Source organism: Pseudochaenichthys georgianus, chromosome 23 (assembly GCF_902827115.2).
Source record: "Pseudochaenichthys georgianus chromosome 23, fPseGeo1.2, whole genome shotgun sequence".
Classification (NCBI taxonomy): Eukaryota; Metazoa; Chordata; class Actinopteri; order Perciformes; family Channichthyidae; genus Pseudochaenichthys; species Pseudochaenichthys georgianus.
This window is the reverse complement of record NC_047525.1, coordinates 2,495,450-2,513,081: the sequence shown is the minus strand read 5'-3', so window position 1 is coordinate 2,513,081 and position 17,632 is coordinate 2,495,450. Positions and strand designations below refer to the sequence as shown.

At 43.4% G+C, this 17,632-nt stretch overlaps 2 protein-coding genes across 10 annotated transcripts in view; both read left to right on the top strand.

Annotated features, from left to right (window-relative positions):
* LOC117439033 (growth arrest-specific protein 7-like) overlaps positions 1-16,644 on the top strand; it is an 80,994-nt gene extending 64,350 nt beyond the window's left edge. For 5 of the 6 annotated variants that reach the window (XM_034074724.2, XM_034074727.2, XM_034074725.2 and 2 more), the window contains 8 exons: positions 4,536-4,651; positions 4,841-4,915; positions 8,469-8,547; positions 11,472-11,600; positions 11,905-12,028; positions 13,460-13,539; positions 14,334-14,432; positions 15,619-16,644. In XM_034074724.2, the coding sequence (XP_033930615.1) occupies positions 4,536-4,651; positions 4,841-4,915; positions 8,469-8,547; positions 11,472-11,600; positions 11,905-12,028; positions 13,460-13,539; positions 14,334-14,432; positions 15,619-15,732 (816 nt within the window). In that variant the 3' untranslated portion in view covers positions 15,733-16,644. Of the gene's footprint in view, positions 1-4,535; positions 4,652-4,840; positions 4,916-8,468; positions 8,548-11,471; positions 11,601-11,904; positions 12,048-13,459; positions 13,540-14,333; positions 14,433-15,618 lie in introns of those variants that run through there. The other variant, XM_034074728.2, reaches the window with a different exon arrangement.
* LOC117439034 (uncharacterized) lies at positions 9-4,529 on the top strand. 4 transcript variants are annotated; one of them, XM_071201846.1, is made up of 7 exons: positions 9-1,329; positions 1,427-2,566; positions 2,662-2,798; positions 2,904-2,999; positions 3,173-3,287; positions 3,376-3,514; positions 3,618-4,529. In XM_071201846.1, exons 5-7 carry the CDS (start codon positions 3,239-3,241, stop codon positions 4,183-4,185), a joined length of 756 nt encoding a protein of 251 aa, XP_071057947.1. In that variant the 5' UTR covers positions 9-1,329; positions 1,427-2,566; positions 2,662-2,798; positions 2,904-2,999; positions 3,173-3,238; the 3' UTR covers positions 4,186-4,529. The 4 variants fall into 4 exon arrangements, with proteins under 4 accessions (XP_071057947.1, XP_033930621.1, XP_033930622.1 ...); XM_034074730.2 differs by having other exon boundaries at positions 9-2,159; positions 2,293-2,566; XM_034074731.2 differs by having other exon boundaries at positions 9-2,566; positions 3,183-3,287.
* Positions 16,645-17,632: the final 988 nt, after the last annotated feature.

The window sequence follows — 17,632 nt, the reverse complement described above, 5'->3', positions numbered from 1 at the left end:
TCGTCAGCACTAAGAGACTATAAATGTCTTATGTCCCTGAACACAACATGGCTGCAGTCTTTCTCAAGGGCAAAATCAAGTCCAATATCCTAACACCAAAGTGGTCTAAGCTAAGAGTGTTGATCTTAAAAGGTCACCTTTTGGAGAAAAAATTTGAACCAAACTTGGTGAGAAACAGAAGGAAGCAGAGGACGAAACATTTTTTAAATGACACACCATTACTGAATTAGAAATAACTAGCAACCAAAGAAAGAAAACCAATCCTTTCAAAAGGAAATTCTACCAGTGTAGACGATCCTCTTGCCCAGTTGATCACCGAATGAACATCCCTGGTCTATTTGAATGTCATCCTTTTCATCCTCCTTCCTTCAAAGTCTGAGATATTGGGTCCCGCTATTTGTCCTTGTTGATGTTGCAAATGGAGCTGCTGTGATGCAAGAAAGAATCAGACTTGACTTAATAATAATAATAACAATAATGCATTTTATTTATATAGCGCTTTTCACAACTCAAAGACGCTTTACAGTATGAGGGAGGGTAGACAAACAAGGACAGGCAAACAAGTAAGTATAGTACAGGCATGAGAATAACTTGCGATATTCTCCGTTTTGAAACCAAAATAGGTAACCTACGTGAATCGTGTAGATTGAGAAAATATTTAAGGGGGGATACAGTAGGTATGTTCAGACGCCGCAATGGCACGCACCGTTGGGTGACGAGTGGAAGACGAGACCCAATCACCGCAGCCGAGAGACTCTCTCAGCGGCAGTGATTGGGTCCCGTCCTCCACGGTGCGCACCGCTACGGCCTCGGAACCAGCCCCAGAGATTCAGTGAACTGCGAACAGGTGCGCGTGCCAAAAAGGGACCTGATCATTGGTTTACAAGCAGTTCGCTTCGCTCGTGCTGACCAGAGCGGGATCCAGACCACCATCAGAAGCTGAAAGCACGCCTGGCCTCGGCAATTTACCTGACCGAATTTGGTGAGTGATGGTTTCAATCATTTTAATATTTTCTGGTATATCCAAGTTACCCAGGAGCTCTATTGACATAGGCTTAGCTAACGTTAGCTACAGCTTGATGAATTGAGTCATTGAACACAGCAGGAGAGAACGCAACGTTAGACAGCTAGCAATAAAGCTCCGGTGGAAAATGATTAGCTAACGCTACCGTTAATGTTAGCCTAACATTAGCTAGATATCGTTACTAAAGTTAGATGCTAGCTTGTATAGCTTACGGTAAATCACAAAAAATAAAAACTGGTTAATGTTAGTGCTATTTTCTAAAATCTCTACAACTCGTTTTTCCAGGACGTGTTGGTGATTTTGAGGTGAGGGGACTGACAAGGCTGAAGGGGTCCACCGTTCTATCAATAAGGCTAAACTAGAAGTTAGTGCTAACACTAATACAAACATTATTTTTTGCAGAATGAGTGTGTTAGGGGAGAAGGATTCAGCCATTGTTACACAGCTGGATGCTGGATTGAAATGCAGCTGGAACTGGTCGTGGCTAAAACTGGAAGGCAAGGTCTCAGTAAAAGAGCGAGAGGTGTCCTTTCATCTAGGAGATGTATTCATCAAAATCAACAGGCAGGGATTCGCCAGATGCATTCTCTGCCACAAAGAGATCAATGATGACAAAGGCAGCCATGCTCTGCAGGCTCACTGCCAGACGGAAGTTCACAAGCAGAAGGTGCAGATGGTAGCTTCCACTCATAGTGTTGCCAGCAGCTTCCTTCCAGCATCAGCCAGGGTGAATCCAGCAAGCCAGAGCCAAGCCAACCAGGGGTCAGAAACAATCAGGCAGCAGTGCCAGGGACAGATGCCCGTACCAGTTATAAACCGCATAGCAAATGCAGAGGCAAGGCAAGTTTATTTATATAGCACTTTTCAACACAAGGCAATTCAAAGTGCTTTACAAAAAAGGAAAGACATTAAGAAAATGGCATTTAAAATCAGTCATTAAAAAGAAAAGCTAATAAATTAAACATTAAAAGAAAAAAGTACATGGATCAAAGTTACAGTGCAGTCTAAGATATGAATAGGTCTAAGAAGTAGGTGATGTAGGCCTGCGGCAAAGAAGTTCTCAGAGCCCTTTGACAGCTACTTGGAGAAGCTGTTCAGAGATCTCCAGGTTGACCATCAGTGGAGTCCAGACCAGGTAAACAGAATGCAGCTCAGTCTAGACCACGGCTGCTGGCCCTACTGTACTGTACTGTACTGTGGTAAAACTATGGAATGTGTAGAATGTCTATGTATGTGTCTCTTTCAAATCTTTTTCTGTCTTTTGTCAGGTGATGTACCTCAAGGAGATAGCTATGATTCTAAATCTCCCCGCCTCCAGCCCACAGAGGGGCTTTGTTCCTCATCGCTGGCTGTCTGCATACGATGCCAGCATGGCAACCCATGCCATGATGCCTGCGTACAGAGTCCTCTATTATGGCTTCCTCTCCACTGCAGATAAGGAGCTGTATAGGGAGCCTTTGGAACTGATGTACACCAAGTACCACGTCAACCAGGCGGGAAGAGCCCGTATCTAGGTGGTTCAGGAGGAACTCAACAGGAAAGGTGATGAGACTTGATGTTCCAATCCCTTATAATAATTAGCACTTATACTTGTTTTGAAGTTACTAATGAGGAGGAATATGTATTGTGTTTCACAGGCATGACTCCACAAGGCCGTGAGAGAAAAAAGAGGGTATGTCAGAAGCTGTGGCATGAGGAGACGACAACAGTCTTACGGCTCAGCATCTACATGGGTTTGCTGGCTATTCTCAAGGAGTATGTCATGGTTTTCCAGGTGGGTGTTAGTTGTGCTTGGAATTACTGCAACTTGACTGCACGTGCATGCACATCCAATGTTGGCAATCAATCAATTTCATAAGAATTTGTCTTACATACACAGGGTAGCCAGACATTGGTTCACAAACTTCATGATCGGCAGCTTGAGCTGTTCCTGGCCTTCATGGCTTGCTTCGTGAAGGCCGAATACATTACTCAGGTAGTTAACTCCTCCTCACCCACTCTGCCTACATTAGTATATTGATTTTATCCCTATTTTTACTTTTCTGTTGTCTGTGCTATCAGTTGAGTGTTTCCTTTTTTGTTAAGCAACCTGGGGTCTTTTGAAAGGCACTTAAGGTATTACTCCCATGAATTACTTCCCTTACACAGCTGTCTCCAGGGCTCTGAGGGAGATGGTCCTGGAGGATCATATGCTGCTGCCCTCCAAGGAGGTCTATGTGGGACAGGAGGCTGACACGTTCAGGAGCCAGAACCCAATCATGCTGTAAGTACCCTGCATCACCTGCATGACCTTTTTTCTCAATTGTTTTTGAGACGTAAAATAATGGTCAGTTTTTGGTGTTGTGTGTCAGCTGTTGGTGCCACTGCCTACATCACCACTGCAGTGTGCCTCCAGAAGAAGCTCCCCTTGGCCAGTCCGACTCTTACAGCCCTGTCTGCTCTGGACCCTCTTCTGAGAGGCCACTCACAGGCAACCATCCAGCTTAAGAGGTAAGAATAACATTTGCCATATTACCAGGTACTTTGGGATTTAACGATTTTTGTTACCTCATGTCCTTAAACTGATTTCAAATTATCATCCATTTCTTGGCAGGCTGAGTGGTATGCTGCGGCACCTCTTGCCAGCAGACCAGGACATCCAGAGAGAACTTGTGCGGTTCAATGTTGACCTGACCATCCCCAGTTTCAAGGAGGGAGAGAGCATGGTTGAGTGGTGGGGTCATGTCTTTGACAAGCCAGATAAGTGCCCCTCCCTGAGTGCGATGGTTACATGTTGCCTCTCCATCTTTCACGGACCAAGGGTTGAGTCTTCTTTTAGTTTGATGAATGAAGTCATTGACCAAAGGAGTGGCAACATGAATGTACCAACATTTAATGCAATCCAGACGGTCAAGTACACCCTGCAGTCCAGGGGGAAGACAGCCGTGCAGCTCTTCAGAAGGGAGGATGTGAAGTTCGGGGAGGTGGACAGAACACTATGCAAGAACATCAACTCTGCAGCAGCCACATACAAACGCCAGCAGAAAATGAATCAGAAAGAAAAGCAGCAGCAACAGAGCAAGTATGGCTCCCAAGCATCTGGCAGTGCTCAGCAGGCCAAGAAACAGAATGCTGAAGAAGAGAAAAGGGCGAGGCTGAGACATGTGGCAAAACAGCGTTAAGCCCTTACCACATTGTGCCTCATATACTCAAAATGCATCCTATTGATGCTTTAAAATATGGAATATTCAAAATGTGCTTCCGGGGGAGCATGCCCCCGGACCCCCCTAGAGGGATAATATCCTTCTCACCTTTTTCACCCCTGACCCGTTTTCATGCCTGATAGTAAAATAAAAAATAAATAAAAAGGCAGTCAAGAGGAAGTTGATTGAGAGAGACTTATGTGTTCAAGCTTAATCAATGCATTACTTTTTTTTCTCTAGGTTCATTGGCTCTGGGTGTATTGTTCTTGTCTTTGCTGCTGTTGCCAGTTTAATATGTGTATTGTCTGGTTGATGTGTTTATCTGGTAGGCTGATAAGAAGGATCCCCAGGGCACCAGCTGCCTCACAGGGTTTGAGGTTTTGCTGCAAAAACAGCTGAAGGGGAAACAAATCCAGAAAGAGATGGCAGAGTTTATAAGAGAAAGGTATCAGTCTTTTCTTCCACATGTCATGCTCAGGTTACCATGAAAACCATGCAGTTGTCATTAAAAACAAACAAGTTCCCCTTTTCTTGTGCTCATGTACACCACTGTGTTGCTAACACAGGAAGGCACATGAATGAATCAGATTGCATAAAGGCTGTGTGGAACTGAAACTCTTGACTTCCCTCTCAGGATAAAGATAGAAGAGGAGTATGCCAAGAGTCTCTCCAAGCTCTCCCAGATCCCTCTAGCAAGCCAGGAAGAAGGGTGAGTGACAGAGAAAGACAAACTCCTTTCAAGATTCAAGGCTTTATTGTCATATGCTCAGCAGCTACAGTGTAGACATGGCAATGAAAATCTGGGACTTTAGATTTTCGTAGAACAAAATATATGTTTTGCGAGACCAATGTCTATGCAGATGACGTAAACTATATACATGTGAGGAAGTAAAGAAATTCAATAAGCTAAATAATGCAGATTATGATTCATCATTTATAAAAAAAAGCAGACATGCAGTTTCGTGTTGGGGTTGTACAAAAAAGGGGATGAAAAGTGTGAGAGCAGAGGGGGGCTATCACGCTGAGCCAAGTCATTGTTTAATCAATCAATCAATATTTATATAGCCCAATATCACACATGTTACATTTGTCTCAGTGGACTTCACAGTTTGTACGAGGGTGTCGTATGACAATACGACACCCTCTGTCCTTAGACCCTCTGTCCTTAGACCCTCTGTCCTTAGACCCTCTGTCCTTAGACCCTCACATCGTACAAGGAAACACTTCCAGAGAAAACCCAGTTTAAAGGGAACATGGGAGAAACCTCAGGGAGAGCAACAGAGGAGGGATCCCTCTCCCAGGACGGACAGACGTGCAATAGATGCCGTGTGTAAATTGAAAAGATAATACATTTGCAACATAGGTAGTCCAAATGTTTGGAAATGCATGTGTGTATAATAGGAAGATGAATCCACGAGGATGTCAACAATCCTGTGGGAGCCATCAGGGAAGTAGTATGGTGAGAGTCTGGCAGGACCACAGAGACAGGTTCAGCCACGACCCGAAATCCAGGACTCAGGATGCAGGACTCAGGATCCAGGACTCAGGATCCAGGACTCAGGATCCAGGACCACAGCAACAGGATCATCCATGACTCCGGATCCCGGCGTATAGAGACACCAAAAAGAAAGACATGTGGGGAAGCTGGGTTAATGGGAACATGAGTGTACACAGGTACAGACAGAGAGAAGGAAGAAGTAAGATGACCCCCGACAAACTAAGCCTATATCAGAAAAACTAGGGGCTGAATCTAATCAGCCCTAACTATAAGCTTTATCAAAAAGGAAGGTCTTAAGCGCACTCTTAGAAACGGATAGGGTGTCTGCCGCCCGAACACAAACTGGAAGCTGATTCCACAAATGTGGAGCTTGATAAGAAAAGGCTTTGTTTGATTGATTCTCGGAGTCTGAGCTTATTTGACCCGTCCCAGGATTTAGAACAACAAACAAGTCACACACGTTTGCATAGAGAAGGTTTTGCTTTATTTACTCTTTTAGCATGTATCTTTGTCTCAAAATAATGTTCATTTATGTTATCTTTACGGTGTCCGAAAACTCTTACATAACAAGAGAAATGCGCTGCGCGTTAAAAAAAGCTGAAAAATACAACAAACAAATGTGCCAAAACACATGCACATCATCAACCAGACAACACATGCAGTCTTTTGCCAACTTGACCAAACATGCGGAGTGTTTACACAAAGCGCTGCACAAACAAAACGCTGCAATACAAAGCACAGCAAATACACACAGGAACCAGGACACTGCCACCCTGAGCCTCCTTCAGGCCGAGAAGTACATGCCTAGTTGGTCAGAAGCATACGTTGAGTCCTTAGCAATCATAGTATTACAGATAAGTCATTTTCGACTTCTGAGCTGTCCAATGGAATACCAGCCTCTGTTGATATTGTCCTAGGCCCACACCTTTGACCCAGTGTATCCGTTTGTACTGCCCTCACTGAGCACAGGCCTGCGACCTTGGGCTGCTCTCAGTGTTTTGTCCCAGAACTAGCATGTATCTCGCTGAACCAGCCAATACATGGGGCTGGGGTAGAGATCTTCAGCATGTCTTGTCAGTTCTCCGGCCGTAACTCCATAATAAACCATCAGTGTTTGCCTTCAAGCTCCAGCTCTCCCCGTCTCTCTGAGTTCCGTCTCCATTGCTTCAGACGTTTCCACCACACCCTCCATGATGTTCTCTGGAACATGGCTTTCTGGCTTCCAAAGAAAGCTGGGCCCTTCAGTTCACCTGCTGCCAGCCAGCAAGTCATGGACTTTCAATCCTCTGGACGCATTGTATGCAGTTGACCATATATGAACAATCCCAGAATGGTCCTACTTGAATGTCCTACATTGGTTCCAATCGACAGGTGCACAGGTACTTCAATGCTTGGGATGCAGGTGTGGCCATGCAGCCAGAGCTTACTGTGTCACTATGTCATCAGCCGTCACTGGCAACATCTGGCAGCAGATAGAAACCACTGCTGCCAAGGCCAGCAGCCTCCAAACCAGTCAATGAGTAAGCCGTCTCAACTGTTCCTTGCTTCAATTTGCGTAGCAGTAATTATTTGACCTGCAGCATTCAGGTTCTTCTTCAAATGTTTAGAGCAGAACTTATATGTTTGCTTGTATGTGACCTTCATGGGAAGGATCAGTGGAGCACACTGTGTGTTGGACGCCAGAGATGCTTGCTTCTTCGTGTGGAGTACAGGGGGAGTTTGACCTCAGACTTTGCATGTCAAGCTCCTCTGGCAATCACGATTCATGCGACCAAACAAACCTCCCTTTTACCCAAGAAGTGATTTTTGCTTTGGACTCCTTCCTTTTAGCTCGTTAAACACTTGTGTTGTCCCGCCTGTTTGACTGTATGAGTGTGTTCACCTGCTGCCCTCGTAACCTGCCTGCCTGTTAACATGCATGCAATACCTTTTCTTCTGAGACAAGCATTGTCATGAGACTGCAGTGCTATGGAGTTGTCCCAAATAGAATCCAGATGAGGCCACTGGGCTCAGTCTGCTCACACTCATAAACCTTTGACACAGTGCCTTCATTATTCTCTCCCTTAGAACAACACAATCACTGTTTTGTTCCCACCATCAGACCCGCCACAGCCCAGAACCAGAAATCAATTCCCTTTACAGCTTAGTACACTATCAAGGGCACCACGGCAGGGCCCAGGAGGTGAACTGGGACCTCTGCAAGTAGCAGTCCACACTCCATGTTTAGGTCTGTTCGGGGACTTGAACCAGCAACCCTACGGCTCCCAGTCCAAGCCCCTACTGACTGAGACACTGCCGGCTCAGGTTTCTATAGATGTTGTTCATTTTGGATTGGAAGAATGAGCAGGAGTTGCATTGTGCGGTTGTTGAGGTGGCGTTGTCACAGGGTTTAAGGAGTGTGTCTCCATACCCATGTCTAACATACCCTCTGATGTTCTGACCTCAGACCGCACGGTTCTTACAGACTTTCAAACCAACCACTCACTCTGTCTCGTTCATGTACCGACGGCAGAGCTCAGCATCATCTTATCGTGTGTGTGTGTGTGTGTGTGTGTGTGTGTGTGTGTGTGTGTGTGTGTGTGTGTGTGTGTGTGTGTGTGTGTGTGTGTGTGTGTGTGTGTGTGTGTGTGTGTGTGTGTGTGTGTGTGTGTGTGTGTGTGTGTGTGTGTGTGTGTGTGTGTGTGTGTGTGTGTGTGTGTGTGTGTGTGTGTGTGGTCCTTTTTTGTGAAATAAAACCAACACACTGCCTCCTGTCTGCTCTCAGGACTGTGGGAGAGTGTTGGGCCCAGTTAAAGAAGAGTCTGGAAGACGAGGCTGAGGTTCACTTGAAGTTCTCCTCAAAGGTAATCCAGCATGGGTTTGTCTTAGGGGTTCAGAGAGGGAGGAGCACAGATGTTAGCCAGGATGCAGCTGGTCTGATGCAGGACATGGAGCCGGTGATGTGATGCTCCAGAGGTGCCCAGATGTGCTGCAGAACAAGGAATGAGGTGGAAATATACTTTGATTGTTTCCAATGAAAACAATTAGGGATGCACGATATTGTTTTTTTGAAACCGATACCGATAACTTCCTGCTTCTCAAGACCGATACCGATACCCGATAATAATATAATATATATTTATATTAAATGTACCTGTAGTTTTTGCACACCTGGTGGTAAAAAGAGACTAGTAGTGAGCAAATGACATGAGCATTACTACTATGAACAAAACAAAGCCAAGAACAGCTTTGACTTCAAAGTGACCATATTTATTTTCCCAAAGAAACTTCTTGCCTTTTTCAAAAGCCTCGTCGATAGGTAAAAGCCCCGGTGCCTTTGCAGCTGGCTTTGGATTCGCCGCTAGTTTAGCAGCGCAGGCGTCTTCGTACGCTTTGAACACACCATCGTAGCCATGGCGATGTTTCAGGCGACTGATCAGGTTTGAAGTATTATAGCTTGTTGCCTTCTTCCCTCCTCGTGGAACTGTAGGAGCAGACACAGTCGTGGTGGCTTAAAGCCCAGCTCTGCTCCGCGCCGTCCGTTAGATGAGTCTGGTCAGATTAATAAGAAAAGGAGTTCAAAACACCGGCATACAGGTTATAACAATAATCTGATTTTAATGGTAAAAAGACACAATACGAAAATACAGAGTGCCCTGTAACAGAGCACTCCGGGCTCCCCGCTCCACTGCCGTGCGATACAGGTATCGGGACCGGCCAGTCAGCAACAGGGGGCACCGTGCATGAATAAACAACAGTATATATGGACATATTTGGGGCGGAGAGTCACTGCTTATCTTCCACCGGACTCTACTCCTTTAATTTCCCAGGGAAGGTTTCACACAAACTATTCTTTCTCAAACAATCAAACATTGTACACAGATATATTAGTATCAAACATTGTACACAGATATATTAGTATCAAACATTGTACACAGATATATTAGTATCAAACATTGTACACAGATATATTAGTATCAAACATTGTACACAGATATATTGGTATCAAACATTGTACACAGATATGTTGGTGCTTGAGATTATATTGGCCCCAAAAAGAACCTTGAAAAAGACGTGTGTGTGTGTGTGTGTGTGTGTGTGTGTGTGTGTGTGTGTGTGTGTGTGTGTGTGTGTGTGTGTGTGTGTGTGTGTGTGTGTGTGTGTGTGTGTGTGTGTGTGTGTGTGTGTGTGTGTGTGTGTGTGTGTGTGTGTGTGTGTGTGTGTGTGTGTGTGTGTGTGTGTGTGTGTGTGTGTGTGTGTGTGTGTGTGTGTCATGGAGTGTATGTAAGAAGGTTTATATATATATATAGGATTACTTTAAAACAGTCCCAAATAATACATGTTCACTTCAATACAGTTCAAGATAATACCTGTTTACTTTAATACAGTTTAGAACAATATCTGTTTGCTTTAGAACTTCTGCATTTGTTAATACAAACATACATAAGTTAGGGAGCGCTGGATTTGTGAAGAACTCCCCTCTTCCTAAACCACTAATACCACAGTACTGGCAAAACGGGAGGAGCCGAGTGAAAAACAAGCGCCCCTCATCCCAATCCACCCACACCGCAGGATCTGTTTCTTTTTTTTTACCCAAAACATATATTGTATATTATCGGGGCTATTAATACTTTTATCGGGTTTATCGGGATGACGTCATAATTCCTAATATCGGACCGATAATTATCGTGCACCACTAAGAACAATATAATGAATACACACAGTACAGGTGCACACAGAGAGGTGATAGAGCCTGCCAGTTTACAAACCTCGGCTCAGGAGGCGAACTGGCACCTCCATTTTATTTGGGTCCGATTGTGTGACCAATCGGTTCCAAGGCCAAGTTCCCTTAACTCTTGGGTAAGCCCATTTGCACTCAGTTCTACTGTACATTGGATACATCTGAAGTAAGTTAAACAATTCATAGATAAAGTTGTTGTTTGGTTCCAAAAATCAAAAAAAAAAATCTTGACGAAACTAAATCATTGTGAGGTTGTCATGACATAATATGGAAAGCTGGAAATAATGTAATATTGTGAATGGATATGTACATCCAGTATGTGGGGGATGGGTGATTTGCGCTGTGTTTTATACATCTTGTCTCACACCTAAGAGTTAAAAGCCATGTGCTGTTCATCTCAGCGCCAGTTGGAGTTTGTCAGATGGACAAGCTCATACTGACAGACTGGGGAGGGGACACTCAACACGGGGGCTGATGGGAAGAGCATAGGGTCTCCAGAGAAGGGCATGGAGTCATTTAGATAACTGGATATTTTGTTGCAAGAAGCCATCAAATTTTTTCAAATGGTAGTTACTCTCTACATATAAATGTGAAGAAAAGTTTTTCAGTTCAATTGTATTGGACCTACAGTATGGCTCAAAGTGTACAATGTCTGGTGACTTGCAATTCCAACTACAGCCACTACTTTTAAATAGCCAATAATAATAGCTTTAACCCTTCAGTGACACTATCTTTGCTCCCAGAAGATACATTTTTGTTGTTAGTTTGTTGTACTCAGGATAAAACATTATCCCAATGGAATCTTTTTTAAATGTGTGTATATTTCCCAAAACAGTATTTATTTGTGTAGTTTACGTAACTTTAGAAACAAAGGCTTCAAAGTCACATTCACAGTAGCTTTTATTCTCAGCAAGGGAGACTTCATATTGTATTCCTGTGTTTTTACATTGGCTCAAAGACCTGAGGTCCTCAGGAGGATGCTCTCTGGTTATTACACCATTTATTATGATCTGCTTTTGAGTTATTGGTTGTGTGTGTCTCGTACAGCTGCAGAGCGAGGTGGAGAAGCCTCTTCTGACATTCCGGGAGCACTTTAAGAAGGACATGAAGAGGTACGAACATCACATTGCTGACCTCCGGAAGCAGCTAGGTGGCCGCCATGCATCGGTGGAGAAGGTAACCAGGAACAAGAGCAGAGCACAATCACCCTGATGTCGGTTCACATTCCCTTTATCTGCTGTTTCCCATCCCTGGAATGTTTTAATATGTATAAAGAAAAGCAATCTGGGATGACAGCTTATTTCTGATGTACTTATTTCATGGACAGGCAAACATGTTGTGGTCATGTTGGTTTGATGGATGAAAAGACGACACGTATGATGTGAAAGTGCCTGAGCCGTCTTGCTGCACAGTATTCAGGGTGAATGATTTGTACAGCAGTGAGATGCGAGCCCGTCTCACTCCGGCGTCTTCTCCGCAGGCCCGTAAGGCTCTGGCCGACAGGCAGAAGGATCTGGAGCTGAAGACTCAGCAGCTGGAAATCAAACTCAGCAACAAGATTGAAGAGGACATCAAGAAAGCCCGCAGGAAATCCACACAAGCAGGTCAAAGACGGGGTCAAAGGTCACAGCACTGCCTCGCTAGCTCTCATTTATCTTTGGGCGTAAAACATATATATATTGTGAGATACTGATATTGATCATACACCGCTTATAAAGTTTCCAGAAATTAATTTATTCATCATATAAACCGCTTCTAATTTGTATTTAAAAAATGTTGAAGCTTACAACGTGTTTCCCCATTCAGGGAAAGGCAGAAACATGTGAAGTGTAAGTATAGACCAGCTGCAGGTTCACACCCCCTGCCCGACGAACAGAAGCTCTGCAATCAAAATAAAACACGGCAGATATACAATCTATGCCAATATGCTAATTACTAAGATTAGTTTGTGTGTCTGATCAATGTGTCGCATGGTGGCTCGGCTGGTCCAGGCGCAGTCAGGAGAGTCCATCGTGTGTGTTGGTCAGACTTATTCTGCTAATTAATGAAGTTCATTTCCTTTAAAACTGCATATAAGACTTGCATGTTAAAGAAGAGCTACATAAATATAAATGTTACATTTGTTAGCAATAAAACAATACCTGTTTAATTCAATGTATCTTGAGCTGGCTCACAGCTTTCATTTCAAAGAACAGAGCAGCTGTCTGAGAACAGAGGACACTATGAAGCCGCTTGTGGTTCTCAGGGTTCGGCCCAGACTCAGGCTCGTGCTCTCTTGAGGTTATTACACATCAGAAAGCATCGTACAATGTGTGGATTAGAATAACAAGCATCCTATCATATTCTTCCAACAGGAGATATTTATACATTGTCTTTTTATTTACTTTACATTTATAAAAAGCTTATTCTGAAGCTTATCCTGGAGAGCTATGTTTGTAAAACATGCTGCAGAGGCTGGAACACACTTCCCTCAACACATCATGCAATAGATATTATAATGTGAGTGTCATTGAATATAAACAGCAAGCTGCTGTTCGGACCTCGCTCGTTCCGTTCACGTCGCCAGGTGGCTCGCTAATAACTGACTAATGAAGAACACCAAGAGCTCCTTTCTGTGGACCCGAAGGGCCCTTTCTGGTCCTGAGACCTTACTTTGAGAAACACTTTTCTAAACGTGCGTGAGATATTTAGCCATCACACATTCTAACAGAACATATCATTACATTGAATATAAAGTTGCAGAAAAGTCAGCACCACCCCTCCCCGTGTGGTCGTGTGGTCAGCAGGATGAAAGCAGAGAACTGATGAAAGGAGAGAAACACTCGTATCATATGGAATGTATTGGACATCCAGGTTGTGTGCACTGTTCAGGCTCAGCTGAGTGATGCAGTCTCACCAGCTGTTGGGCAGCAGCACCACCTAGTGGTAGAATAGAGCACCTGTATTTGAATGTGCTGTACACAGTCTGTACTTATCAGGTCTCATGTAATACACTTGTGTCCTTTTAAGACTTCTTGTTGTATTCTCTCCAACAGGAGACGATCTGATGCGCTGTGTGGACCTTTATAACCAATCACAGTCCAGGTGGTTTGAGGAGACGGTCACCACCAGTCTGGTAAACATCCTGTTAGTGTGTGTGTGTGTGTGTGTGTGTGTGTGTGTGTGTGTGTGTGTGTGTGTGTGTGTGTGTGTGTGTGTGTGTGTGTGTGTGTGTGTGTGTGTGTGTGTGTGTGTGTGTGTGTGTGTGTGTGTGTGTGTGTGTGTGTGTGTGTGTGTGTGTGTGTGTGTGTGTGTGTGTGTGTGTGTGTAGTGAGAGAAGCTGCTCTCCGCGGCTGCTGTTCCCTTTGGGGGTTCTTCAGAGTCATAGTTAGCGACTCTGACCATATCAGTAGCTTTAGTTCATCCTCCCAAAGGTTGAGTCGACACACTCATAACATAAAGAATACACTGCCTTGTAATGGGAGGTCCAGAGCATAGCAACATAAACATATAGGATACAAAGAAACTACAAGTCATGTTAAATAATACAAACAAATGATCTGAATGAAATACAAAAATAAGTAATATGTCTGTATTTTGTAAATTACACAAATGTTTATTCATAAGAACTTTTATTCTACATAGACATGTTCATGTACACAACCACTTACAATATACAGTATATATATATATATATACACACTTTTAGTCCATGTGTAATGTCTATAAATGATCAGGTCATATACACTTTGGGAATGCGGCTACAAAAGGATGTTTGAAAGACGTGTGAAGAAGACATGGGACAGAGGTACTGGTAAAGCATCAGGCTCCCTAAGACACCGTACGTGGACTAGAGACTGAACGGTTCAGTTGATGTCTGGGTGACTTTGAGTCATAGCTTTGATCGACCCTAACAGTGCCTGTTTGCAGGAGCTGGAACAGCTGGAGGTGGAGCGGGTGGAGGTGATCCGACACCATCTGTGTCAGTACACCGCCCTCCGACACGAGACAGACATGTTCAACCAAAGTGTAAGTCCAACTCACACTCAGCATTACAGGCGTTCCCTTTGAGAGGAAACACGTATATCGTGAGTCAGAGTCCACGAGGGATCAGGGCCAAAGCTACTGTTTGATGAATAACTTTTATTTTCATAACTTGGCCTAACTTCAATTCGTCAGGGTAAAGTTAAATCCAGACTTTACTGATTCCCTGAGGTGGCAGGACCAGATAACGAGGTCACACATAGATAAGAGAGCTATAGTATATCAATACTGTAGATCGGACATCAAACTTCATAGCTGAGTGCCACATACTCTTCTGCTGCTACATCTGTTTTTGAGATGAGGCAGGAGACACTTTAAGCTTTTGCATCTTTGACTTCCTTTCCAAGCACACTCTGATCTCCTTCCAAATGTGTGTAACGTTGAGTGTGTATAGCACTTAATAGAGACTGTAAGGTACATTAAGAGCACCCACATGTTGTCTCCTAAGAGTCTAGTTTCCAGCATAGTGAAACGCGAATACCCCACAGTGCTAAGTTAGAGATGTAGAGCAGGGTCCAGCACAGAGGCACTGCCGGGTGCTAACCTGCATACGTTGGCAAGTTGCACAATTAGCATCATTTGTGTTATTCAAAATAATTGTGGACAATAGTTAAAAAAATGACTTGAGCGATTTGGATCCTTCTGGAGTGGTTTTGGGGGTTTTCGAGGATGCTGAATCTATTTCAGACGTTTTCAGTTGCCATATCCGGACTCTGGACTCTGGTGTTGCTACCATTGAATACAGAAAGCACAACATGACCATTACTACTGTGGACAATTTATTTCCAAATAAATAAGCAAACTGTCCAACCCAAATGATCCAGAATCCCCTAAATCTTCAAAATCGACCCAAAATAAATCAAACCAGCCCACAGAGAGTACAGATATCGCAACCTTTTGGTTAAAACAGACATTTCTTATCACAGAAATGTCAGAAATGGACATCCTCAAATATTCCCAAAACCACTCCAAAATGGTCTAAATCAGCGAAGACATTTCTTAACTATGTTCCACTTTAGCTTTAATGGAAATTATGCAGGTTAGCATCCAGCAGTTTCTATGTGCTGGGGACCCATACTATACATGTCCTCAACATGTGCGGGTTCACAACAGGACACGATCAGTGGCGTCATGTCTTCCCCTGAGCTTCAGCTGCTCTCTGTGTCTGCAGACCATGGAGCGGGTGGATCAGCTGCTGCAAAGTGTGGACCCCATCAAAGACAGAGAGCTGTGGGTGGAGGAGAATAAGACCGGGGAGATCAGGCCAGTGAACGTAGAGATCTGACCCCAGATGCTCTTCATATGCACATTCAGGGACTGGCTCCATCATGCCTGAGGACCCTCCTGGGACCCCCAACACAGCGGACTGCTTAGGATGAACCAAGACAGGGACACCTGTACCTGCCATGCAGCAGTGTGTGTGCTTCTACTCTGTGGGGTCCTTCTTTCTTTCACTTGTGTGTCAACGTACACCTGAAACCTGTTGTTGCCAAAACATAATTTAACATTATCTGGTAAGCCAAATGCATTCTGACCTAAGAGTGATACTTCTATGTAGCAGAACTAGACATTAGTTGGCTTGTGTGAGCGAATACTAAAGCTTAAACTCGGGCACCTTTCCTTACATGTTTGGGTGTTCTTGAAGAAAGACACCAACAACCATTAGTGTGGAGTATTGCTCTTTTCTTTGGATGTGTTGAGAAGTCCAAAGCTTCTTTCATCTTTAAAATAAGTATGAAATATTATGTTTCATTTCCACCAGTGTTTTTCTTAATTGCCAATTGCACTTTAAACCTAAATATTTCTTAATAAATGTACTTTAAATTGCTGTTTATATGAACAGTTATCTAAAGAGAATGTTCTTGTTAACCAGTTGATAACCCATCGCCTGGGGTTTAGAGGGCGACTAGTGTGCGGTATGGGATGTGTTTCTGCAATGAAAGAGGCAGAAAAGCAAAATGATGTAAAATACTAATAGTAAATAGTTTTAAACGAAAACATATAATATAGAAATATCTGGGACTGTTTATTGACAAATGGAACATAGATATTAATTCAAATAACACCCTCATTTATATTCTACTTTTTTAACCACCTCTTCTCCAGGATTATTGCCTATAATTACTACTTTTGAGAGAAGTACTTAAGGGCTGAAGGTTTGCATTTATGATAAATAAAATAAAGATATGTTAAAACATCCTCCTTTCTGTGCTGATTTTTGCTTTCGTGGTGGTGTTTTTGTAAAAAATATATAAATGCAAAAAGAGCTCAAATTCACAGCAATAATAATGGTGAGGTTATTAGTTCGGAAAAACATGCTGTAAACAATTAGTACACAATTAACTAACCATTTACAAATCATTCACTCTTAACCCTCCTGTTGTCTTCGGGTCAAATCTGACCGATTTACTACTTTCATCAATCATAACTTTTTTGTTTTACATTCGATGGCATCAAGGCTTCATGACATCCTTCACAGGAGACATGTGAACATGTAAAATGGCTGATCAACACTTTCATTGAACTTTGGATGATTTAGTGAACTTTGAAACACCATGGTGTTCCCGGTCACACATGACCGCCATAAAGACAAGGAATTAGTAACCATGCGGATCAGATAAAACACACACACACACACTCTAGATGTGTGTGTCCTCCCTAATGTGCCCAACCCCCCCATGTGAATCACACCTGGCACACACACAACAATTTGACACATATCCCGCTCTTATGTGCCCCTCCCCCCACATGGATCACACCTGGCACACGCAATACATGTTCAGTGTCTGTTCTTTGTATATGTACTGCAGTGTTTCCTGTTTACCAGTGGTCTGATACGATATGTACAGTTTGAAAGGGTGTTAAATGAAATGTGGTGATGATTAATGGTTTTTGTGTTAATGTAATAGCAGTTAAAACAGGACCGGTCCAATTTGACCAAAGTAAGGGGGAGGAAACGAAGACAATAGAAGGGTTAGATGAAAGGTGTTGACATCTCACTCCACAATACGCAGTAAGCTGGTCACACGTATGTGCAAACACCAGCTGCTGCTGTACTCTGTCCGTCATAGAGTCATTAGCACATACAACGCTAAATAATCATTTTGTACCTAATGTTCTTTGGGATATAACTGTTAAGAATCAACCAAAGTCAACTTGCTCAGCTAGACTTCTCTGCTGTCATC

Excerpts from the sequence above, each read along its gene's own strand:
- LOC117439034 (XM_071201846.1), top strand. The coding sequence starts at position 3,239 with ATGTGGGACAGGAGGCTGACACGTTCAGGAGCCAGAACCCAATCATGC. Across the intron at positions 3,288-3,375 it reads AGCCAGAACCCAATCATGCT|CTGTTGGTGCCACTGCCTAC; the intron begins GTAAGTACCCTG and ends GTTGTGTGTCAG. Across the intron at positions 3,515-3,617 it reads GCAACCATCCAGCTTAAGAG|GCTGAGTGGTATGCTGCGGC; the intron begins GTAAGAATAACA and ends ATTTCTTGGCAG.